Here is a 26,612-nt window from a genome sequence, read left to right on the forward strand (position 1 = left end):
TGTGGCAATCATGTTGTGTGCCTGAAAACACCCAGAAAAAATAGCTCTCCTGAAACAGGAGCTGGTCCTGCTACCAAGGTAAACCTGACTGATATTTCACGCATTGAGACAAGACAAGGTCAAAACTGCCCATGACAGCCTGAATGAGATTTTCTCCCCATATGAAAGAGAAAACTTCCCATCACAACCTTTCTCAATGGCAGACCCAATCCACATAATAAGTGGATCCACAGTAGACCTTGCACCTTCAATGGACAAAGAACCATCTTCTTGCCTGGCAGCTAAGGAATTTGAGATAATTGTGAGCAGTGTGGTCTGAAAAATGACAAGCAAAATCAAAAGCAGTCTCGAATTTTGTGTACACATATTAACACTTAAATGCTTCTCCCTAATAAGTTTCAGGATTAACAAATGTTTGTCAAAAGAAACTGTGCTGAGCAATTGAAATCTAATTTGAAATGGAACCACGACAGTCTAATACATATATGCATGAAATGGAGAAGCTGCCTAATAAGCGTAGCTGACACCAAATATGCAATTTACATACATTACACACTAATAATCTCAATTTTAATATTATTTTTTAAAAGCAACTGGATGGGTGGTTGAGTTAAAGCTTCTCTTTTGTGAGATGTGAATAAGAACAAAAGTTGATCCTGGCACCATCACTATTGACCACAGTCCCATTAGTTTAGAAATCTCTCGGCCCTTTCTTAGTCTGTTTCAGAGACAGTATCTCATCTCCACAAAGGTATGATGATGCAACCAGACTTAACAGAGGAGTGGCTGATAAACCTGATGAGATCTGCAGACCTACTCTTTGTTCCTGAGGTGCTAAGTGTTGAGCAAACATTCAAGCAACTTTGAGCCTGGTACACAGAGCTTTATGAGAATTTTTTCTTTCCTCAATAGATTATCCATGAAATAGGACAGGTGTACTGGTTATTCGATTACATTTTACCCAGGACCTGGACAAAATTTGAAATGAGGCCTCTGAGCATAGTTTTTTACCATGGGGATTTATTAATAACAGTTAAACATTCTCTAAAACAAAACTTTTTTTTTGTAATTTAAACTTATTTTCTTATTTTGTCATTGGTTTCACTCATAAACCAGAAACGAAAATCTGCCCATCTGCTCTAAACATAAAATGTGTTCATAATAAACCAGATTTATACCAAATGTATTTAAGTATTGCTGAATTGAGAGAATACTCAAAATTTATGGCCTCTGAGGTTGCAAAGAGGACTTCCTCTTTTTAAGGAGGAAAATGCTTAAAATGAACATAGAAAAGGCTCAGAAAGCTTCTTGGATATCAAATGGCTCTGTAGGAAAAAAAAAATGTCAATGATATAAGAGTAAATGAATCAAAACCATATGGATCAAATTTTCCCTAAAATACACAGTTTGAAAAATTAAGGAGGAAAAGTGCTGGGCAAAAATGTGTTTTAGGTTTTACCAAACCCAAAACATTTGAAGAATCATTTGCAATGGTTGATGAACCCTAAATGCAGCCAAGTTGGCCCATTTCTGTAGACTGCATAACAACACAAAAAAGCTTCCTAGAAGTCATCTGACCCACTGATACTGTACTTCACTCAAGAAACCATTAGAAGCTGTCACCAAGGACGGTGGGCTTTGTAGACAGCGGGTAGGGCTGGCGTGAAATGATAAAAGTTTGTTCATTTAATTGGCCTGGTTTTGGGGGGTTTGGCTATGTGTATTTTGGAGGTGGGGGAGCAGTAAGGGTAGTATTTCTTGCAGAGGAAAGTTAATTAGAAGAACATGGGCCAAATGTTAATTAGTCTCACATCTCGAGCATCTGGTAGCACTCCGTATCCCAAGTCAGCATTCCTTCCTCTCTCCTGCACGTGCAGGAAGGTGCTGGTAACATCCCATCTGGGTTTAAAGGGGAAACTCACAGTTTCTGTTTCCCTGGATTTTTTCCTTGTCTCTATCACCCAGAGAAAACAACCCTTCAAAAGAAAGCAGCTACTCCTGGGCCAAGTCAAGCGCCCCAGAGGTTTCCTTCTCAGAGAGAGTTTTGTCATTCACTCCATACGCCCAATCTCCTAAAAGGGTTATGTAGCTCAAATGAAAAGCAATTCAGAGACAGTAGAAAATATGGAGGTGACTGATTCGCCTGTTGCCCCTTTCACGGACCATGAGAATCTCAAGTCCCCTGACAGATCCAGCCGGGAAGGGCATGAGAAGAGCGAGGCCAACAGGAAAATCAAGGTTGGATATTGGTGCCAGAGCCCGTGGAAAACTTCTTAGAACATGATGCTTCTTCAGCAAGTGAAATGTGTAATTTGTGTTTATAGAAGAATTAGTAACAACTGGAAGGAAGATGGATTTGGCTCTTAACTCTGCCAGTAAGTCATTTAGATGATTGTGTTGCATAGGTCTTGTTTTTCCGTAAGTAAAATGGGACTATTCCCCAGATATGGTTACTGATTGGCCTCAAAACAAAATTAACTCGCCAACAATTAAATCGGACACAATCCCTTTCAGCAGCTTGAAGAAGGATCTAACTAAAATTCTGAAAGCTGTGCCAGCATTGTGAGACTGGAAAGTCACAAACACACATTAGTGCATTGCTGCTCTCATCTGAACAGCTGGGCAAGTGTCACCTTCTGCTTCACACCTGCTCTGCACGAACCTAAGACCTTCCCTGAGAAAAGGGGGGAGGGGCATCTAAGAAAGACCATTTGGCTAAAGACTCTGACTCCAAGTTTTTAAAAGAATCTTTGCTGCAGGGAATAGATATGTTAGCGACCCCAAACAAACACTCACTAAAATCCAAACACATACACAGGCATGACTTGCTTATCATTGTGGTGTCTTCTCATTCTTTGACCCTAAACTTGAAAGTCCATTCTACAACACCTCAAATGTGTTCTAAAACTCAGGATTTCCAAATGTGAATGGCAGGCAACACATCAGTTTCAATGACACTCAGGAAAAAGATCAAATAAAATGCACAAGTTTTGTAAAATATCCAATAGCCACTTCTGAAGAAAGGTATGAGGAATGGACCCTGTAGGGTAAGGAAAAATGTCAGGCTTTTCTGCCCTCCCGCCCTCAGGATCGTTGATGGATCCTTGCGGTCCTGAATGCATGCCTGATGGCGGGCACCTGGAGTAGGGTGTGGGCATAGGTAGATGGGATTCACCTGGGCTGAGACTGGGCTTTTAAGGGCCGCCTCACGGGGACGCCAGCAGAAGCCGAGAGAGAAGGAGAGCCATGAGAAGAGCAGAGAAAAGCAGAGAGGAGGCCGAAGAGCCCAGATAAAGTGAAGACCTGCTGGGGGCTGGGAGGCCTGCCAGCCTCCTGTCCCCCCAGCACCCTTGCCTGCTGTGTACCAGGTAAATCATAATAAAAAGCCTGCAAAAACCACTGAGGACTCCGACTTCTCCTTTACCCAGTCTGCTGGATCATAGAAAACCTGCACTGTGGCCATTCCTGACTCTACAGACCCCACCACACAAAAAAGTTTAGGTCCAACTCAATTTAAATGAATAGAAGGCAAAAGGCCAATGGAGAAATGTAAAGGTACAAAAAAGCCGGAGGCAAAGTTATCTTCACTAACTCTCCTTAGTTATATTTTTTTAAAGTCCTATGACCCCCAACATGCAACAGTATTTCGTAGTGATTGCCATCAGGAACTTTTTCCCTGTTCTAAATACACTCAATTTCCCCCCCAATTTCTACATAAGCATGCAGTTCTTTTATTATTAGGGGAAGTTAAAGGACTGATAGAAATGTGTAGAAAGCCAAAAAAAACAAAAAAAAAAACAAAACAGGAGTATATCAGAAAAAGGAATGTAAATTAATGACCCAAATGTTTAGAAAACTAGCATCAGCAAAATGATTTTAAAACCTGACGAAAGCTCCCTGCCTCTCTCTATTTTTCATGAAGCCTGTTTCCTCTTCACCCAGCTGTGAAAGGATTATAATAGAGATCCTGGACTGGGAACCAAGAGTTTGAGTTTCTACTCCCAATTCCTCCCCATCGTGCCTGGGCCTTCAGCAGATTTCTGAGCCTCCGTTGACGTATCTGCATTTTGAATGTCCAGCTAGGAGGCAAGGCAAAGGAGAAACGAGGAATTCCACGTTCACTCTCTGATCCAGTATATTAACAAGCACTCTGACCTAAGAAGCAGTGAAACAGGTTCACCGTGCTCTTTCCGCTTGTCTCAAGTCAACAGGTAAACCAAGCAGTGAGGCCTGGACTCTGAACCATATCTTACAATTTTTTTTTTTTTTTTTTTTTTTTTTTTTTTTTTTTTTTTTTTTATAGAGGCATGTTTTATTTATTTATTTGTTTGTTTGTTTTGTTTATACATGCACTGGGTACATTCAGAAGCGCGGGAGGGTGAGAGAATTCACCAGATCCAGAGCAGGGAGCAGAGCAGGCAGAAGGACCGAAGTACACTGCTGAGGGGAGCAGCGGGCGGCAGGAGAGGTCTGCGCGCCATGTGGGACCCTCCTGTGGTGGCCGGGGAGCAGCCAGGGATCGAACCGGCGCCGCAGAGGCCGCGGGCAGCTTTGCAACCCAGCGCTCAACCGCTGCGCCACCGGGGAGGCCCACAATTTTTTTTTTTTAAAGTCAGACTCCCAAAGGTAGGCACGCCTCTCTCCTTGCTTAAGTGGACCCATTCCTAAGAAGAGATCAATCCAGCAAACGATAGAAAGTTCTAATTCCCAATACTCCAAGTATTTAGTACCACATTTATCAAGATACTGATTCACTCAACTACCTTTCATTCTCCAGCTTTGCCAGAGGAAATAAGGCGGAACTAACACACTATCTCTTTTCTAAGTCATTGGAAATGCTATAAGAACCAAGACAAAATGGAGGTGGCCTGAGGAGGAAACGTGTGGAAGAAAGGCAAACTATCCTGGATATTTGCAGTGTAATAAGAATGGAATTAACATAATATGTAAGAACGTACTAAAGATATACAAGAAAAGCCGCCTGTGGAATTTTCCATTGCTTGATATTGGAGTGATTCCCAATCTACCACCAACTCTGGAATCACAGCCAGGCTTCTTGAATCAAGGATTAACAGTTTCAAGATCAAGTGCTAGTGATGCCGCTAATGTGATACTTATATAATGCAATATAATACACTTACTATAACATACAAGATAATACACTAATAATAAAGGAACTAGCAGTTTCACTTCTAGAATGCAGATTCGAGTTGTTATTTTTATTATGATTGAACCCTTAGAAATGCCAAGGGAATGAATCCCAGGGTCTTGCCTTTTAAAAGCCGTGAGGGTTGGAATTAACTTATACTAAAACTCTCAACCAAATCATATTCATAAAAAGCTTTTCTATGGCCCCAAACTACATGCGTAAAAATCCGCAGAGATATGACAACTTCTGATGTGACTTCTAAACTGTGGAAGCAGATTATGTGCTATATAAATCTGGGCATTTTAAAGATGAACCTATTAATATAAGTCCATGATTTTCAATGCAAGATCATGCTCACACATGCCAGCACTTAGAAATTAAATTTATTAAAGTCCTGTAGGAAGCGCATGCATTGTTTTCATGTTGTTATTTTTCGGTTGAGGTTTAAAGCTACCTCTTATTTTTTATCCCAGGATGTGCTATAGGAATCTATGAAACTTAATTACATTTACTGTTACAAAAAAGGATTTATGAACTTTTGCCTTTAGGCAGAAATGTTTATTTCATTGCCTTTGCTATTCATTCTTTTCAACTCCAAGGGCTTTGAACTTTTCAGCTGCTCGGAGTTATCACCGTTGTGCAGAGCCCAGGAACCCCACTCCCAAGACACAAACCACAAGTTGAAGAAAACGAAGAAGGCGAAGATATATGAGTCGTTATTTTGGCCACCCTTTGTGCCATTAAAATCTCATTTTCTGCCTATTAGAATGCCCTCTTGGTGCTTAGGCAGCGGTGATAGTCAGTGATTAGTGTGTAATTGAGTATAATTGTCTTTTCACTTTTCATTTGTGTCATTCTGAGCTTCTCTCTGTTTTTCTAACCACCAAGAGGAAAAAGGGGGTTAAGAAAAGATAAAGCTGTTAAAACTCTCACTCTCAGCCCTGAAGAGATTCCCGATTGCAATTATAGATTGCAGCCCCTTTGTGACATTTCTCCAAATTTAGCGGGCAGCTACCCTTACCACCTGGACCAAGAGCTCCCTAATAAAATCAAGTGATCTGTATTTAAACAACTGCTAACAATGTCAACCTCAGACAGATGCCACATGTAGGAAATTTAACCAACCCTCTGACATGCAATTATCAAGGCAATTTATTAATATGATCTCTCAAGAAAAGCTCATAGTCCAATGCAAATTAGAAAAACAATTACAGCATTCAAATATCTGTATATTCCCAAAGAGCAGTCATTCTCCTAATTTGAGCATTTATCACTTATTTTCCCAGGATTCTGGAGTCATCTGCTGGTTCTCCTTCCATACAACTTGTTTGCTTGCTTCCACAATTGTTTTGTAAAAGCTTTTGTGCTTTTTTTTTTTTTTCTGTAGATGCTTTTGCTGCCTCTCCCACCCCACCACAACCCTCATCAGCTGGCCAAGTGCCATTTTAAAACCAATTGTGAGCGATCCTCAGAGTCCAGCACAGGTCTCCCCATCAGTGCTGTGCTGGGTACCCGAGTCTAGCCTTCTGCTTTTACACATGATGGTGCTGCCATTCTGTTTTAAGCTAATGGATTGAAGGACTTGTTTGCCATGCAATATTTTCCATTAAGTCCTATATTTTCAAAATAAATAAATAAAACTTTGGAAGGGGTATGTGTGTGTGCATGCTTCTTAATCAAAGCCCAGCCCTGGGCATGGACAAACACCTTGACAGCTGAGTAGGAACCTAAAATCTCTGTGATTACATTAAACAAGCACTTGAATTTTAAGTCTAGGCTACCACTTTTGATCCAGCCAGTAGGAAGGGTAGAGAAAAAGGAAACTAGAAAACTGAAATCATGTGGCTTGTATAAAGAATACATTATGGTTTAAATTTGGCAATTCATTATAGGACCGCCTCGGGGAATTGACTATTTGGTTCTGGTATACAGCAAATCGTCTGTCTGGAAACACAGAACTGACCTGAGGTGAAAGGCCATTGCCGATGGCGGGGTTCATAGGGTTGGAGGGTCCGGACGGAGGCACAAAGCTGTCTGTATAGCTGGAAAATCCATGCCTGGTGCTGGGCAGGCAGTAGGCTGAGCTGCTGTCGGGGTTGGAAGGAATAGTGCTTTGGTGTACAGTGCTCGGAGGAAGCGGCTGAGGTCTGTGGACGGTGCTGCTGGGGTCCGACACAGCTGCAATGAGGAAGACTGTCAGCCATAAGTTCTCGGTAGGCCAGCAAGGCTCAGAGCAAGAGTTCACAGCCACCGAGCCTTGCAGCAGTCACTTGGCAGGCCCTAAGTTAGTTTCAAACCGCATTTCTTCACATGCAGTGTAGAACCACCCCCTAACAAAGCTAGCCACATCTCTGCACACATGTGCAAATACACAACCTGGATATACTTTCATGGAAATATGCAATGATAGACCCAGGATAGGAATTCAGAGACCAGATTAGCAAGGCTGGCACACCTCTGCTGGCGGAGAATGGGACTCATCAGCATGAGGACTAACCAAGGTAAGAATGGCAAGTCTCAAATTTCCAGTTGAATAGATTCTCAAGGCATCTAAATAATGGGGTGATCGGATAATTTCGAACACCCAAAATGCTACCTTTCCTACTCCAAAAAACTTAGTCTCGTCTCTGATCCCAGCACCGCCATGTGAGTCTGTCAAGGCTTACTCTGCCACTGCCATGTGACCCACAATCGCGACCTGCAACTCCTGGCAGGCAGGAACACCAACGGAGAGGTGAAATTTTAACAGAAGAAAATCAAATGGCTTATTTCTTTAGGAAGGTGGTTTTGTTTGGAAATACTGAAACGGTCTTATATTACTACAACACAGTTTATCTAAAGAGACTCAGCTATGTCACAGAACAAACTTTTTTTGAAAAGTGACAGGTACATTCAGGACAACTTGGTGCAGTGCAATTAACACAGACATGAGCATACACACACGAACACACACAAGCACATACAAGCACATGCACACAAGATCACACACAAGCACACACGTGCACCCATGAGCACAGCATCCAGGTCACAGCATAGCAGACATCTCAGTAGAAAATAAGCAGCGAAGGCAGTGATTGGCGAAACACGTTAACCTCTTCCTCCCTCCCACCCGCCCTCTGTACCTTGTGGGATAGCTGTGGGCTGGTAAGAGGTCTCCGACAGCTGGTATGTTGGCAGAGTCGGCATGGCGGTGGGGGGGAACCCCCCCGGAATGAGATGGTTGAAAGCCATCAGTTGATTGGCCCCAGCTTGCTTCCTCCATCTTGCACGGCGGTTGCTAAACCAGACCTATGGATTTAATTTAAAATTTGAGGATTTCACTGATGAAATAATAGTACATTCTTAATGAATTTTTCATGCTAAAACAGATTAAAGGCCCCTTACTGACAGGGCAAATAGGAGCAAGAGCCCTCCACCTTCTGTGTTGTGTTGTCAGGGGAGAAAGGAGAGTTAAATGTCAGGGGTCAGGAGAGGGGCTGCAAGGTCCAGCAAAGCCCCCAGGAGCCCCATGATGACCGTGGCCAGGGGGGCTAAGAGGAGTGGAAACAGCAGGAACTCCCCACCATTCTCACCCTCCCACCCTCGTGGAGTCCAGTGTTCTCAGGACCATGCTCTTAACTCCTAACCTGGCCTTGCCTTATCACACCAACACTTGTAGTTGATGTTTTTATCGGTCGGTCTCTGACTTACTGTAGTCACTACAGGCACAGATCCTGAGCATCCTGAACACTGATCAGGAGGATAAATAGGGCCATCTTACCATCCCTTTCAAAGAGTAGGACGTGGCACTGATCTCATTAGAAATAAATAAATACCAGAGCGGTATTTCAAGAAACAAAGACCATTTATCTAAGAAGATCCCGTAAGTCATTATTATTTCCTTCGACAGCTTTAAGCACTTATGATATGCTGTGTCCAGCACTATGCTAAACAGGTCCATTCAGAAAAACCACAAAATGCCTTCCAGGGATTCAAAACCCAAGAGTTGTACGTGGGCACCTGCAGAGAAGTGGCAGTAGCAGAAGCAACAATGTAACTGAACATCTAAAATGTTGAGAAACTGTGACATAAGGCCTTTCAGGGACTGCAAGATCTTGCCTAATTCTCCATCTGCAGGGCTTAAATGTAGAACTTTTAATGATTTTTCCAGAGTGCATATGTGATATTTCCCCCCAAATGAGAGAGGATCTCTACCTGGAGGTATTCTAATTCGTATACCAAAAGTGCATTGGTCATAGCATCTAGCAGACAATTAAGTCCTAGAGACCTAAAGGCCAGTGCAGAGATTACAGACAAAAAGGCTGGACTGTAAACATTAAACATCCTAACACACTCAATCTTAACTCCCAACATCAGACAAAACTGATAATTACTATATAAGTGTTAGCTAACTGATGACAAACATGCTTGCATGGATCAAACAAGCCTGTGGCACACCTAAAAGTTACACAAGATTGGATGCCAAATAAATCTCAGTGATACATAGGCAGTGCATAGATAAATAATACAGAGTAATATATTAAAATAATACATAGATAAAATTTAAAATTTTTTTAAATGTCTATTGAAAATGGTATGAAGAAAGCACTGTTCTTAGGGTCAGAGGATAAAAGGATGACTAAGACTCATTAGGATAAAATAGGATCCCTGCACCAGAAGAGCTTACAGTGTTGTCCTCATAGAATTCAGAGTAGTCAGGGCCTAGGGATTAAGCCTCAGCTCTATCACCACTATGACCTGAGTTCAATCCCCACTCAGGGAACTAACCCATATATAGCAAGCAGACCTCGCCTGTCTTGCCCACTGCTCCCCACTCAGTCTCTGGTGAATCCTTTCACCCCCTGCACCTCTGTCCTATACCCCAGTTCTTCTATGCATAAGTAAATAAATCTTTTTTGAAAAAGGATTCATAGTCATCAAAGCAACCAAAATAATTGCTCCCTGCGGAATGAAGCTCCATGTTTGGAGATGCATAGAATCAGGAAAAATTTAGAGTGGAGAAAGAGTTTCACCTCACTTTCCAGTGTAGATATGATTTTGGAGAGAAAAAAAAAACCTTCTCTATATGGAAGTGATACCAAAGAACAGTGTCTCTAAGAAAAGACAAGAGCTGATTTCCTGAAAGAACCACATTAACAATTAGACAACTTAGGGCCTCCCTGGTGGCGCAGGGGTTAAGCACCACACTAAGAAGCAATCCGCAGCCTCTATAGCACAAGTTTGATCCTGGCTGGCCAGGGAGCAACCCACATGGTGCAGCAGACCTCTCCCATCTCGTCCGCTGCTCCCCGCAGCAGTGTTTCAGTCAGTCTGCCTGTTCTGCTCCCCACTCTGTCTCTGGTGAATCCTCTCACCGCCCACATCTCTGGCCTATACCCCAACTCTTGTATGCATAAATAAACAAATCTTTAAAAAAATCAATTAGACGACTTAATTGAGATTTTTATCTCACAAAATTTTAGAGAGTGGAGGGCAGAATTTCTCCCTGTTGGAGCAAGAAAGCCCAACTTCACAAATATTTTGCTAAGACAGCTGCTTAAACTTGTGTTACTCGCCCAAGCATTTGTCTGAAAGAGAGTTTGGTCTTCTCTGGCCATGTTGCAAGATATTGGTAAGGAAAGCTGTTTGAACTTCCTCAAAATACTAACATTTAATACTCCTTAAGTTTCCAACAGGAAAAGAAGGTAAGTCAATATTTTCCCATGTTGATACATAATTGAATTAGAGTCTTACTTAACTTAATATATTGCCACCTGGGATAATAGAACCATGAGCAGCACTCAATTTCAGTTCTGAATCAATTGTGTTTTCTCACTGCAAGTCTAAGCGTATGTTACCACGACTCCCAAAGGTATTGGGGTAAAAAACCTCTTGTCAGGGCAGTGCTTGGAACAAGCTGAGCTGGCTGGAGGAGGCTCAGGGTAGGAAACCAGACTGTATTCACAGCAGCGTGCACTGCACCACACCAGACATGCAGTCATATTTAATATTATACATCCTCAAGATTAATGATGCTCACCTGGCTCAGGTGAAATGGGACCCACACCTGCCTAGATCAATTGTGTATAGTCATCTCCTGTTTCATGGACTAGACTGAGAGAAAAGTTGAATTTCCAAATGTTCTGATGTGACTTCACTCCTTCAGGCTTACTATCCTCAATTCTACTGGTGAGATAGATCCTTTATGAAGAAAAGTTTACACTTTTGTTATTATCCAAGTATATTGCCAATTTCTCTGTGCCAACTTCCCCTGAGACCTTTAGATAAGTAAACGAAGTGTGACTGATCCAGTGTGTGGCTGTGCCTGATCACTCCGTCAATCTCAACCTACTTTTTATTTGACTTCATTCTAACTCCTCCATAACCCAGTTTTCAAATCAAAAGTGTTCTGTTCAAATAACAAAGAGAAACATCATAATTTTCTGCAAATACCTTCAAAAGACTGAATCCAAAGAACTCCAAGTATAAGGTTTTTTGGTTTTTGTTTTTACTTTTCCAAAATGATACAAATAAATATTTAAGACATTGAGTAAACCCACCAGGAGTTGATTTTAGAGTTCTAATGTTTACAATATTTCCAGTAAAAAAATGAAGAGCAAATCTTCACTGAAAAATAAACCTTCAAGAGGAGAAGCATGAAGAGTTTTCCAAAGGAAAGAATATTTTTTTAAAGATTTATTTTTTATTTATTTATGCATGCAAGAACTGGGGTGTAGGACAGAGGTACAGGTGTGAGAGGATTCACCAGAGACAGAGTGGGGAGCAGAACAGGCGGATCGACTGAAATACACTGCGGAGGGGAGCAGCGGGCAAGACAGGAGAGGTCTGCTGTGCCATGTGGGTCAGGTCCCTGGCTGGGGATGGAACTCATGCTGCAGTGGCTGGTGATAGCTCGATAGTACTGAGACTTAACCCCTGCGCCCCTTTCCACCAAAGGAAAGAATTTAAATGTTGCTTAAATTTAAACAGAAAAATTCCAGGGGGTTATTCATGAGAGAACTTGGGCTCACTGAGAACTGGCCTGCCTGTTTCTAACCATTTACCCAGATTTTTCTATCATCTTCCATTCTTAGCCTTCCGCATCTCCTAGAACCAGTTGAATCTGCCAAAAGGAACATTAGAAGAAAATGCAATGAGGTTGCAAATTGAGAAGTAGGCCTTGTCTTCTTTATGCTTTGAAACTCATAAAAGATATATCTTACACTTTTAATAGGAAAAAAGATGCCCTTGAAATAACCTTAATTTTCAATACCCAAACTGTCCAAGCATACTGATCCTGGGAACGTGTTGTTATCCCATCTTTAACCAAAAGACTTTCCCTGGTACTCAGAAATGTTAAATAATCTTTCACTATTGAATCACTAATTCTTCACAGATAATCAGTGTGTGACACACTGAATGACAGGTGTGAGCCTCTAACACTGAGCAAGTGTGTCTAAAATAGGCGAAAGGCATTTAAGACTCATGGTTACAATTAATAGAAACTACTCTTTGGTTTGAAAAACATAATAGCCACTAATTGTTCTAGAAGAGAAAATGAGTGTTTTATGACTTCCTACTCAACAAGATAGAAAAGAACAAGTTTTACAAAGTAATATCTGTTATATTGTTGACCCTTAATTCAATGTAGCCTTGCTTTTCCCACATATTAACTGGCCTTCACTACACTCTTAGCATAGTAAGGAACTGGGGACAGAAGGCATACTTCAGTGGGTAACTACTAAGGACACAGTTTATTGCCTACAATTGCCTGAATCCAATCACACTACAACCAAACTTATCCTCATAGCAACTTTTTACCTTACTTGCTGAACCACAATATGGTTTATTTCCATCTGGCCACCTGGATCTTTCCTCAGAACCCTTCCACAAAGCTATCTCCATGCGTTTGGCAATGATCTTAAAATCCACTGTTAGAATAATATAAAATCCAATGATTTTTTTAAGGAAAATTTAAATTGATCAGAGGAACCCCATAACATGATAATTAGGGGGTAAATGCTAATGAGTCATGAGAAAATAAGGTTTTCATAAATTTTTCTCTTCACAAGTAAAGAAGCCAATTTTCTCAACAACTTGGGGAAAATGATACTATAAAGATAAAGTACTTAGTATTTTATTTTTTTTATAGAGGCATGTTTTATTTATTTGTTTGTTTTTGTTTATACAAGCACTGGGTACAGTCAGAAGCGCGGGAGGGTGAGAGAATTCACCAGAGCCAGAGCGGGGAGCAGAGCAGGCAGAAGGACCGAAGTACACTGCTGAGGGGAGCAGCGGGCGGCAGGAGAGGTCTGCGCGCCATGTGGGACCCTCCTCCGGTGGCCGGGGAGCAGCCGGGGATCCAACCGGTGCCGTGGAGGCCGCGGGCAGCTTCACAACCCAGCGCTCAACCGCTGCGCCACCGGGGAGGCCCAAGTACTTAGTATTTTAGAAGGTACTTTTCATTCATATGGGTACCATACAGACCAGGCAAAATTTGACGTCTGTGACTTCAACAGTTTGGTTAGTATCTGAGCCCCTCTGTTCTCATCTGCTAACTAGGAGACATTAAAAAAAAACACTTCACAAGATCGTTGAGGCAATTAAATGAGACAACACAGTCAAAGTCCTTAAAAGAATACCTAATGTGTTCAATAAATGTTAGCTATTAACTAGAAATCTCACACTGCCATCTCTATCTGAAAAAGCCAAGAATTAAAGCCTGGGCTTGTTTTCCTACTTCTGTGGTCTAGAGCCACAGCCTTTGTGCCCATGAGCAAGCAGAAAAGTGCCAAGTAGCACCTCAAACAATGGAAAGCCAGATTGGCTCCAATGGAGGCTCAGGTCAAATTTGCTTCCAAGTTTCATGGATTAGTGCTAATTGCCCCAGAGTGTAAGCCTAATTTTGTCTATCAATAAATTACTGGTTCGCATTTTTGATGTGGTCCTCAAAGGCAATCTGACCTACATTATTCCAGATGGATTATTCCGAATGCAATTTGGAAAATGGGGAGAGAGTATAATAATTAATCCTTAGAAAGAGAATTCCCAACAAGATTATAAAATGCTTCATTAAACACTAGGTGATGGCTAATACTATAACACCAAGTACAGTATTTTCCAAGTAGGTAAATTCACAACAAAGCTGCTTGTGCCCCTGGATCTCCTCACACGCTCTACTCCTGCTCTCTTTCTACCACACTCTCTCCAGTGCCGCCACCATTGCCGATACCCAGCTAGGCCACAGTAAGAAGAGCAGGTTGGGCAGAAGAGGTGCAAGATTGACAAGGTGATACTCCAAGCTCCTCTGAATGCCAAAGGGGTGTGGCCACTCAGCACACTCAACTACAACTTCACATATCCCCAGAGCCTGTGCCAGCAGAGAATTGCTGGATAATATGTTCCTGCTTCATTGTGGAGTACAAGGTCAAACATCCCCTACCTACCCTAACTTCTGACCTACACAGATGTGATAAATGATTTTAAATTGCTCTTGGGCTTCCCTGAGAATTGCAAATTACTGGTGGTGCTAGAGGGGTCTGTGAGATCATGCCTCCTAGTACTGCTTAATGGGGTGACAGGATAGAGGGAGGGAGCACTTGAGAATATGATAAAAGCCCTCTCCCTAGTTAATACTCATGTACACACACACACACACACACACACACAAGCACAAAATTTTGTGGTCAAATCTCAGCTCTCCCAGAACTCCAGTCCCGATAATCCTCGCCATCCACAACCCCAGACCTCAATCATCTGATCTCACTCGCCCCATATTGTAAATTAAAAAGGAAACACCTGGAACCCAGCAGTATTACAGCAGAATCACTGCCTTGCTGAGCAAAACACTTTTGGCAAGTCTAGGCCAAAACCCTATCTTCTGACTCCTAGCCACAGGCTGTCTCCACAAGCAGTCTCCTTCTGGTCTTCCATTGTTGGTGGGGGAAGAGGCTATTTGTCTACTTCATGGAGCTCTTAGATGGAAGATTTACGAAAACTTTGGTACATCATAAATATTTGCAAGTCACCCTTCCCCACAAAACTTTAACATGTGCCATTATTTGCATAGTAATTGTCTACCCAGGAGGAAAATGAAGCAAATAGGTTTTGGGGTGCAAGAATTGACTGTGTACTCAGATGTGTTTATGACAAACACAACATTCCTACAGTCCAAATATTTTGCCGAAATACTGACCAAGGCCCATGTTATTAGAGCTTTAGTCTCATCTTCCAAAGAGTTTAGGAATACTTTTTCTCAGGAAAAAAAAATGGATATAGACAGTGTGGGGGGCAGGAGGGGGGGTTTCATTTGGTGTTTGGTTTTCCCAGGTGCCCCAGATTAAACTAACTCACACTTTCTGGCTATCACTCAAACCGAGTTGACTTTGCTACTGCTTTCCCAGATCCTTCTAAAAACTAAAGGATTTTGTTCTGGCATTTTAATCAGTGATTAACTACTCCCTTCTTTTTCCTGCTGAGTTAAGTAAAAGATCCATATGCCGGGTGTTGTAGGGAATTTGTTAGGCTGTAGATCATAGCTGTGGTGCAAGACAAGATGTGTCTCAAGGGAACTAATGAAGCCATAAGGAATGTAAAGAGTCACCGGGTTAAAGCCACATTAGGACAGCTGTGAGGTTAATGAGGGCCCTGCTTGAGAGAGGAGGTCACTATATAGAAAAATATGAACCAGTCTTTATTGGATTGATCCCATGTCCTCGGAAAGTTAATGGGCCATCCTTAGTCTCCTGACATGCACCGCGCCAGATGTGAACGCTGGGCACTGTTCGAACGGCGCAGGCTTCGTGGACAGGGATTCTGTCTCCCAACCTCATTTTTTAGCAAAGGCAAGAACAAGAGAGCTACAATGCACACTTTCCAGCTCCCCTCACTCTTTGTTTGATTTCTCTAAAGTAAATATTTATTTTTGACTCTGCCTTCACGATGATCTATCTTAGGAACAGGCCAGTAGGTGGGCCAGGGAATAGAGGGTCCAAATTCTGGAATAAAGCAGGCACTCCCTGATGAAAGAATGGAACTTAACTTTGTATTTCAACCAGGTGATCACAGAACTGTAACAAAAGCAAAACAGATTTAATGCATGTAATATCAGCAACATTGTGCTATAATGTTACAATGTAATGCTTTACAATGTTGTATACTGCCCGATGGGGTAATATGTGTTCTATATTATTATATACTAATATAGTATTTATATAGACACATTATCCTAATAGTGGGTAGTGGTAGTGATTCCCGGAGAAGAACACTGTACCCCAACATAACATAGGGCGAGAGTCCACAGTTCCAAGTATAAAACACCTGCACTCTCCGTCTCTCATCTGTGACTCCCCACCCTTCCACCTACCTCCAGCTTACACAATCTGTTGCCTCCATTCTGCCTCTGAATAACCCTTGGCATCAACCCTTCTTTGCCATTCCTACTGCCGCTGACCTATTTCATACCCACAGCCTCCACATACCCAGTGCCGCCCCCCAGCCTGAAACCCAAGTCCTCCTCAGGATTCCGCAGCCCGGATTTCCAATCATTCCTTGCAGCCACCCCACCACTCCTACCCTCCAGCAACACTGAGCATCACTGTTTCCTCAAGAAGACTTAAGGGACAATAAAAGGTCACCTGATAAGTGACTCATGTGCACTGAATTCTCGGGGTTTTCTCCTGTTCTTCCCTCATGGCTGTACTCTTCCCAACTCTTATCCAGTGACTTTTGAGTCTCAACGTTCATCTAAATCTACCTCATCCTTTCCTCTTCTAAACTCCTCTCTCTCGCTTCGTCTTCCCTTAAGGGGCCTTAGTGAGCTCTGAAAATGGTTCGCTACTCACTTGACCCAGAAAACCCTACAAAGTCATGCAAATCAAGAGGTTCAAATCTCCGTATTCATTATAAGAACACTCATGAAGCTGCCCAGGCCATCAAGGGTATGCTTATCCGAAAAGCCACCAACTATCTGAAGGATGTCACTCTACAGAAGCAGTGCGTGCCATTCCGTCATTACAATGGTGGTGCTGGCAGGTGTGCCCAGGCCAAACAGTGGGGTTGGACGCAAGGTCGGTGGCCCAAAAAGAGTGCTGAATTTTTACTGCACAAGCTTAGAAATGCAGAAAGCAATGCCGAATTTAAGGGTTTAGATGTAGATTCTCTGGTCATTGAGCACATCCAGGTGAACAAAGTCCCTAAGGTGCGTCGCAGAACTTACAGAGCTCATGGTCAGATTAACTCACGCATGAGCTCCCCCTGCCACACTGAGATGATCCTTACTGAAGAAGAGCAGATTGTTCCTAAACCAGAAGAGGAGGTGACACAGAAGAAAAGATATCCCAGAAGAAACTGAAGAAACAAAACTTATGGCAAGGAAATAAGTTCAACTTAAAATAAAAGGAAACAAAAGTAAGAGCAAAAAAAATAAAATAAAAATAATAAACTCCTCTCTCTCTCGCTCTCTGCCCCCCTCCCTCCCTCCCACCCTGTCTCTCCTCTGATAACATACCTGCTTTTTTTAAAAAATGATTTATGTGTTTCATTTACTACCCCTATTACTCTGAAGTTCCTTAATCAACTGGTCTTAATTCATCTTAGCATTCCTTCACTTTCCCAGCATTCTGATGATCCTATGGAAAGTCAAGTGGAATAAAACAATTTCTCGGACTAGTCTCTGTAGCCTGGAAGAGGCTGTTTCTGTAAAATTCTGTAATCGGAGAAGTAATTAGCCACAGCAGAGAAAGCTCCTTAATCAATCTGAAACCATATCGTCTGACGAGTTCACTGCTGAGTCGCCAGCCTTACTTGACCATGAAAGTCAAATATCTGGGAATAAACAGCATTTCCAGATACTGTCACCTAACTGCAGGAGCAGAAAGGAATCCCAGGAGGGCTTCCCTGGTGGCACAAGGGGTTAAGCACAGCACTATGAAGCAATCCGCAGCCTCTGCTGCACGAGTTCGATCCCCAGCCGGACAGGGAGCAACCCACCTGGCACAGCAGACCTCTGTCTCACCCACTGCTCCCCTCAGCAGCATACTTCAGTCAATCTGCCTGTTCTGTTCCCCACTGTCTCTGGTGAATCCTCTCACCCCCTGCATCTCTGGCCTGTACTCCAGCTCTATAAATAAATAAATCTTTTTTAAAAAATTAAAAAAAAGAAAGGAGTTCCAGGAGACCCTAAGGCATTTGTATTCTTTCAAAGAAAGAAAGGAAAGGAAAGGAAAATCTCATCATTAAAATGGCAAAAACATTATTCTCAACAGAAACATATTATACCAAAATAGGCATTTACCAGGGGTTCAGAGAATTTCTAAGAGTTCAAAAGATAATTCAAATGATTTTTGTCATAAAATACTTTGTCAAAGTGACTCCAGACCATAAAATTATTAAAGTAAAAAACTTACCGTGTACACCTTTGCACATCTTCACCACTGCAAGACCACAGATGTATATGACCTTTTTTTATTATTTATTTATGCATATAAGAACTGGGGTACAGGCCAGAGGCGTGGGGGGGTAAGAGGACTCACCAGAGACAGAGTGGGGAGCAGAACAGGTGGATCTACTGAAATACACTGCTGAGGGGAGCAGCGGGCCAGACAGGAGGGGTTTGCTGTGCCATGTTGGGTCACCTCCCTGGCCAACTGGGGATTGAACTTGTGCTGCAGTGGCTGGTGATAGCTTGAGAGCACTGTCTTTAACCCCTGAACCACCAGGGAGGCCCCAGTATATGACCTTTATCTGTAGAAATCACCCCTATCACTTCCTAGCTATGTGACTTTCAGCAGTGACTTAAATAGTCTGAGCCTCAGTCTCCTCATCTCTACATTGGGGATAGAAATAATACAAACCTAGGGTTTTTAGTGATGGCTAGATGTCTTAATTCATATAATGCACTTAGAAAAGTCCCTGGCACAAAGGAAGCACTCAAATTTTCTTTTCTGTTATTCTGTGCATCCCCACAAGTCCTTGTAATGCCAGGTACATAATAAGGATTCCTGGAATGCTTAGTGTGTTATCTCTGAGAGAATCATATTCTCCCAGCAATGATAAACAAAGACTACATACAGTAAGAAGGCACCTTTTCATAAATAGGAATACAAAGAAGGCAAATTAGATAGATGACATTTTAACATTAACCCATATAAAATACTTAGATCACCATGAAAGAAAAAAAACTAAACATAGCCACCCTAGCAATAAATTTCATTGGACTTACCAGCATATTACCAAGAGAAAACTTGGCTAGGAAAGTAAAATACACCTGTAAACAACAGGCATGTGTAAAACAAGAGATTCATGGGGAGGGCAGTGTAGAGATAGAACCACATAAATGCAAATGGTAAAAATAGAAGAAGTTGTGATGTTGTTGGGACAAGGTCACGTTTAAAGAAAGGGTGTTAGCAAGAAGGAGGAGTTTGTAATGCAAGAGACGAATTCATGATGAAGTGCCCTTCCTAAGGCCTAAGTGCCTTCCTAAGAGATTTATGTTCTTGGATTAAATATGCTTTGAGTGAGAAGATGCGTTTTGGTCTCCTGTCTGGGTTTAAGCAGGATGTGGACGCTTGGACCTCAGTACCTGCACTCGGGCCTCGGTGAGCTTCGCCCTCTGTGCCAGCTCCTCCCGGGTGTAAATATCAGGGTAGTGGGTTCTCTCAAAAGCACGTTCCAGTTCTTCCAGCTGTTCCGCCGTGAAGGTGGTTCTACTCCTGCGCTGCTTCCTCTTCAGGGGCAAGTCTGGTTCAGAGTCAATGTCAGAGCCTTCATCTGATTGGGGTGCCGAGGCTAAGGGCACAGGAGGAAAAATCACAGTAAAATGTGAATCCAAATGTACGTTTGATTAAGTCATAAAGATTCAAATTCCTATTTATAGTAATTCCCAGTCTCTTCCCAGGGACACCAAGTCCCTCTGTGCAATGTGACATTATTAACTGGTATTTAATTTCTTCCCTTCCCATCTCAAGCCACTCCCCCCCTCCACCAGGCAGAAATAATTGCTCTCTCTATCTGTCATTCTAGGCTTATTTATGATGAGCTCTTAGGGAACAGGGACAGGTCTCCTGTCATTTGTATGGTCTCACCCTCGGCACTGAATGGATACTCCAGTGATATCTAATGAACGAATCCCATTTAATCTGGTTCCTGATACATTTTCACCAACTTTGACACCAGGAAATCCATTAACAAATGTGATCCTTTTAAAAACTATATTGCAAAATTGACTTAGTATATAAAAACTATTGCAGAACTCTTATAAACTTCTACACTCCACTACTCCTATAAGAAATAACATGTCTAAATTTTAGTAACTTATTTCCAGGTATTGGGAAATGCTTTTTAAAATTTTTGTACTGAAGTAACATTGCATTATAGCATTATATAAGTTTCAGGCAAGCATCATTACTAATCAATATGTGTAGATACTACTCTAAGTTCACCACAAAAGGGAAGTGCTTTTAGGAGTGTTTAGATACTGTTATTGTAACTCTCTAGAATGTTCTCAAGAAAACATAGGCATACTCCGGTAAAGGGTCCCTAAACTGAATTTCGGAGTCTGGATCTCTGCCAAATGATTGCCAATTTGAGAAACCCAGTGCAAAATGAAAAGGGGAGGGGGTGGTTCAGGTGTTGAAAACTTATCATGTATCTCAAGATAGTGACAGTTGAACATGAAACCAAGCACAGGACCCTTCTGCATGGGACCCTGGTGACTGAAAGGCCATGGGGCCAAGAGACAGTCCTGTTGCAGCCTCCTCCCCACCAAAGCTTAAATTTGCCTGAATCAATATGCATCAGGGAAGAGACCTTCCCAATGAAGTGAGTAGGTACGTAAGGAAGAGAAGCAGGCCTGGGAATTAGACAAGAACTGCATTATTCATACAACCTGGCCCTGTGAGTCGTGACAGTGGCAGGGCAACTGCTCACTTATTGAGGTTCTGAGGACAGTTCTTTCCTAGAGGCCCTGACCATCGGATGGTGGCAGGAGGCCCTGGGAGAGCTGTCAGGCCACAGACACGGAGAGTGGGGCCAGTGCCTAAGCAACCTTGCTCCTGAGCACATACAGGGGCGCTCAGAACATTTCCCCAAATAGCTAAGGAATCCTCTGGGGAAGCAGCAGAGGTGTGCTACCCACAAATGAGGAAGGAAAGGCAGAAAATTGTAAATTATTCATGTCAATGTGAAGGTAACTCCTTTGCACCCTGAGGCTGGTAGGACCCAGGGAAATGCAGGTGGCGCTAGAAGCTATGTTAAAATGCAGTGTGCCCATGCGCTCCATCTTACACTCCAACTCTGCCATATAGAAATCTAAAATTTCACTCTATTTCAGTATAAATTAAAAACTGTCCCAAAAGGTGCATATCTGAAATAACCCATAAGTATGATTTTCGGTTTCCTAATATTTTAATACTTCTACAATTTATTTTCATTCAAACACTATGAAATTGAGCGAATTAATAATATATATGACAAATTAAAGAAAACAAATACTTGTGCACAAGAGGGAACTGTAATATATAATGCATCTACTGTATGTGAGCCATTATGCTTAGCTTTTCAATTATGTTATCTAATATAATATAAAATGGTCTAATCTAATATAAGAATATTTTAGGATGTTTTAGTATAAACTTAAAAAGAAAAATAGAATTTCTTTAGCTATGGGAGAAATGTCTTGCATTGCATTATGTGTATATTCATTTGACAAACATGAGCTAAATTAAATAAGCAAAGATTTGTGCATAACGAGGTAGCAGTGGTCCTCAAACCGTTGGGGATTCAGAAAAGCTTGATAAAGCACAGACAATTGTCCCCTCTTCTAGGGCTTCTAGTTTTTCTGATTTCCTAAATCTGGATGGACTTTGAGAAGTTGCATTTCTAACACACTCCCAGGTGATTATTGCTGAATTTTTCTGATCTCAGGGGACACTTTGAGAATCACCCACTACAAGAATCCAGAGTAATTCTTTTCCCTCTCAAAATTCCCAAGTATATGAAATATTTCCTTCCACATTTATCAAAAAATTACTTCCATATATGTTCTTAATTATAATGTACTCCCCAAGAAACAAATCACTTATTCTCCCAAAAAGACAATAAATTTCCATAAAATGTTTTCCTTCCACGCCCACGGTTTCTGTTGCCCTAACATTTCTGTGTAATGTGAATTCAGGTGAAAAACTCAATAGTATTTCAGGATGGAGCAGAAGTGCACTCTGCCTGTGAGAACCTTAAATCTCTGCTTACACATTCTATTACTGTGATCCTTGGGACCAGGGTATGTGGAAATTTTCATGTTTCCTTTGGGAGTCTCTAGGGTTATTAAATCCTCCCAAGTAAATATGATGTACCATGCACTGTCAGGTCAATTCATCAAACTCATCTCTGGTTTCCGAAGAAAAAAGGGCTGCTTCGATTTACAAGTACCAGCGAGAGTTAATGCTGAGGGTCAAGACCACTAGGTTTCACCTTGACAATCAACATCTCCCAGAATGTAAACTCTATGAGCTCAAAGCCCTTCTCTACCTTGTTCACTGCTAGAACCCTTGGAACATAGTAAGTGCTCAATCCACATGTTGACGGAATAGAAATGCCCAATAATTTAAGTTTGGAACTGGCTGCCACCATGTTACATCTCTACAGTGGAAATTCTGGACTAGGTCTCACACACCAGTTCACAAGAGCTGGGGTGGGGTGGGGGAGAAGCTGCAAATTGTACAAAAATTATTTGGAAACCTTTGTGAATATTTTGCATTTTGATAGTGACTTATTAAAAAACTGAAGAACCACCAACAACTAGTTGCTTTTGCTCTCATTATAAAAACCTCCATATAGCAACTTTTCAAAAGACGTGAAAGAAATGATATGCCTCATTTTTTGCTGGAAAATTATCTGAGCCAACTGATCACTGTTGGCAATATGAAGCCACAATCTTACAAAAGTTAATTCTAACTTTTCCCCATCGGTAAGCCCCAGAAGGATGTGGGCTTTAAAATATGTTAAGTCAGCAACCCAAAGTTTAATCTACCAGCTAGGAAATACTAGCTATTTCTAAAGATGGAAATACTACTATTTCTTATATCATTCAATAGAAACAAAATTCACTATTTACATAGACCATGATTCATAATAATGTCCTGATTTTGAATCATTTGAATTTAACCAAAAACACATCTAAAACTTAAATTGCATTTTAATAATACAAATGCAATCACTCTATCAAAAGTTCACTTAAGATACTAGAACAAATTAAACACTATATACAAAGACTCTAATCATGCTAAATATTACACCAAAATGAAAACAAGTTTTTTTCCAACGGCTCAAAAGAAAGACTTTTTTTTTTCTGTACAGAATATCTCATGCTATAACTTAGAACTTGCAAGTGACATTAGCAATACAGTTATCTAAATGAGTAAATTGTCAAGTGTAGCAACTACATTAAATACAATCTCTTCGGTAATACAATCTCTTTAGACTATTTCTACTTTCCAACCTTCATATTAAGAGGAGATTTTCAATTGCATTTAAGTTGCTCAATCTTATTCTACACGTGCCTTCACAAACTTTGCTATATTACTCATTAAAAAGAGATACTGGCCCCAATTTGAAATTCTGGAATAGCTCGCATAAGATGATCCATATAATACATAATACCTAAACTTCTAAATGGTAATTTTATTGCTTTAAATTGCATAAAAATTCTCAGATTTTATCCCAATCCATAGTCTTATCAGATTTTACTCTATTTTCAAAATCCCTTCATAATCTGTGACTTACTAAATGCCTCCAATGAACCTGGAGGAAACCTTACCAAGAAGATGAGGCTTTTCTCCCTTCTCCATGCAACGGCAAGAAAACTTGTGAAGTACTTACCCCATTGTACAGAAAATTGAAAATGAGACTCAGAAAGTTACTGAGGTCACACAGTCAGAGAAACTAAGATTTGGCCGGTTTATGAAACTTCAGAAGACAAACTGTCTTTCAATATCTTTTATCCTAGAGTGTCCTAAATAGGTATAGAGTTCATTGATCACACACACACAGTTCTTTTGAACAGGATTATCAGAAACCAACCAAAATAGGAATTTTAGTGTAAATCATTTTCATTGATTAACACTGGTATCTTACTTGTCCCAAATTTTCAAATACTTCCTCGAATCAAATGAAATTTACAGAAATACAGGGGTCTGGTTAATACTAAATAGCCAATCAAACAATTTTCCAATTCAATTCAGTAAACATGTATTGAGTTCTTTATACTGTCAAGGTACCATACTACACAAGCACTGAGACATGAATTAATTTGCCACAATATTGAATGGATTTAGGAAACTGAAATAGTCTAACCATTAGCAGTTTTCATTAAGAATCACTACAGACCCTTAGTGCTAGGATCCACAGTCAATCTGGAACATTCTATGCTCATTTCATATCTTCATTAAGCCTTCCTTCTGGTATTAAGGACATCTGAGTAAAAGGATACCAAGAGCTGTAAAATAACCTCAAATTCTTTTTAGACAGAATTACAAGAATAAATGATTTGCAAGAAGTTATTCAGGGGAAGCCCCAGTGTAATCCTAAGAAAATGTCACCTTTCATGAGGTGCCTGAGTGAGTCAACCCTGTGGCTGATAAGAAAGCTCATTTTTTTTTCTTTTTTATCTCAAACTAATGTTAGCTCTTAGCATACAGATTTTTTAGGCAACAGATTTTAGTTATCCCAATGATTTCACACTAACTCCCAAGATTAACCTTGGGAAAATGGATATTGTCAATTAAAAGGGGGGGGGTGGATCAAGTATAGGCAACAATCATACCCCGGAGGATTACAAATTCTTCCTTAGGAAACAAATCAAACTGGGAGGAGAAGGCAAAAGTATTACCACCAGTGGACCAACCATGAAGTTTAATTAAAGAAGGAATTACAGAATTAGAGTACTTCTTTGTCAGTTAACCCCTGTGACCTCTGCTGTAGCCTCAGGAAACATTTCATCCTAGTTAACGCTATTATACATGAGATATTACCTCAATTTTATAGGGATTTAGTCACATGGAATTCTATAATTATTGGTTTCCAGGCCAATATAATTCAGAGATGGGAGACAGGCAAAAAATGGAGAAACAAAATAATTCACAGGCATGAATTTGGCACACTTTCTACTCAGCAAGACCTTTCATTTGAATAATTAAAGAATCTAAACATGACAGCTATTGAAACCCTATGTTTGCCTGAGATCGAACACAATGCGATTTACAGGCTCAGGAGGAGGCTTGGGGGTGGGGGGGGGTCAGGGCTTGGAAGCTGAACTTCCTTGGTCCTTGGAAGACCACCTCCGACCACATCAGAGGGTCTTTTCTCTGTCCCCATCTTTCTGAGCTAGACCTGTCAGCGTTCTTACTCCAAGCTGGGCTGCACTGACAAGGAACAGGATCAAATTTAAAATCATTCCGGAGAGCTACTTGAGGCCAGTTCCCCAGACCAGAACTGGGTACGTCACAGGAGAGTCCCTGTGGCCTCTACCCGGCTGCCTTAGTTTGATGTACCTACTTGGCTAATGGCAGAAGGTTCCCCTGTTTGTAAGTTTTGCCATTCACCGTGAAGGCTACAATGGGACAACTAACTGTTTTCTGATCTCAAGTAGCCCTTTTACACTGAGAGAGATGTGAATGACCTCTCTCGTGTTTACTCGGGTGAAAGCCAGGAGGAATGAAGCAAGACTCATATTCCCTCACAGACCCGGAGTAAATGACAAATGACATTTTCCCTTTGTGATCTTTGGGATTTTTGTTGACTTATTTGGAGGCTTTTGTTGGATCCCAAGAAATGGCCTGTGGCTGAGGCCTATTCTACCGATTTCCACGCTCCATCTGTGGAATCCATCAACGGGGCATTTACCCTCATTCAAGGCTCTGACACCTGCCTGGCAGGGAGCAGCAGACACAAAGAAAGCCGGGGTGGATGAGAAAGGGGAGGTTGGGTTGTGTTTTTTTTTCCAGAGGAGAGAGGAGGGGAGAGGTTGAAATGGATGCACAGTAGGGGTTAATCCAAGCCAGTTGAGAGACTTCAGCACCTGGAAGCTTCTCTTCCACATGAATTCACAAGCCAAGAAGTAATCGGCCACATTATTTTTCTAAGCGTGTTTAAATGGTCTATACGGCAGGAACGAAAAGAGAGAGACACCACAGCAAGGAACATGCCAAGGAAGACCCTAAGGCGGATCTAGGATGCGTGTATGCGTGTATAACCTATCAAGCAATAAATGGAACTTTCCAGAATTCCTCGCCCAGAACTAGGATATGAGGAATTGTTATTTTGTTTAGGGATAAACTCGGAAAGATGGTTTATAACCTAATCCCTGGTCTTGGCAGGGTGGAGGAGTCTTATTTAGCTTTTATGGCCTGTCCATCTCCCCCAACGTGCCAGCCCAAGGATCTTTATCGAGGGCAGAAACAGGAGGACCATTTACAGCGAGGATAAGTCC

The 26,612-nt window shown here is 41.4% G+C and overlaps 1 protein-coding gene and 1 pseudogene across 5 annotated transcripts in view; one reads left to right on the plus strand and one right to left on the minus strand.

Moving 5' to 3' along the window:
* The window catches only part of PAX3 (paired box 3), a gene marked incomplete at both ends in the record, with an annotated part of 95,840 nt that overhangs the window by 12,185 nt on the left and 57,043 nt on the right, over positions 1 to 26,612 (minus strand). For all 4 annotated transcript variants that reach the window (XM_084243956.1, XM_084243959.1, XM_084243958.1 and 1 more), the window contains 3 exons: positions 7,113 to 7,327; positions 8,272 to 8,437; positions 19,710 to 19,915. In XM_084243956.1, coding sequence (XP_084100082.1) covers positions 7,113 to 7,327; positions 8,272 to 8,437; positions 19,710 to 19,915 — 587 coding nt within the window. The remainder of the gene's footprint in view (positions 1 to 7,112; positions 7,328 to 8,271; positions 8,438 to 19,709; positions 19,916 to 26,612) is intronic.
* On the plus strand, positions 16,956 to 17,674 carry LOC311180715 (large ribosomal subunit protein uL22-like; annotated as a pseudogene). The gene has a single exon. The product of its transcript is annotated as a large ribosomal subunit protein uL22-like (transcript).

Source organism: Talpa europaea, assembly GCF_964194135.1.
Source record: "Talpa europaea genome assembly, chromosome: 1".
NCBI lineage: Eukaryota > Metazoa > Chordata > Mammalia > Eulipotyphla > Talpidae > Talpa > Talpa europaea.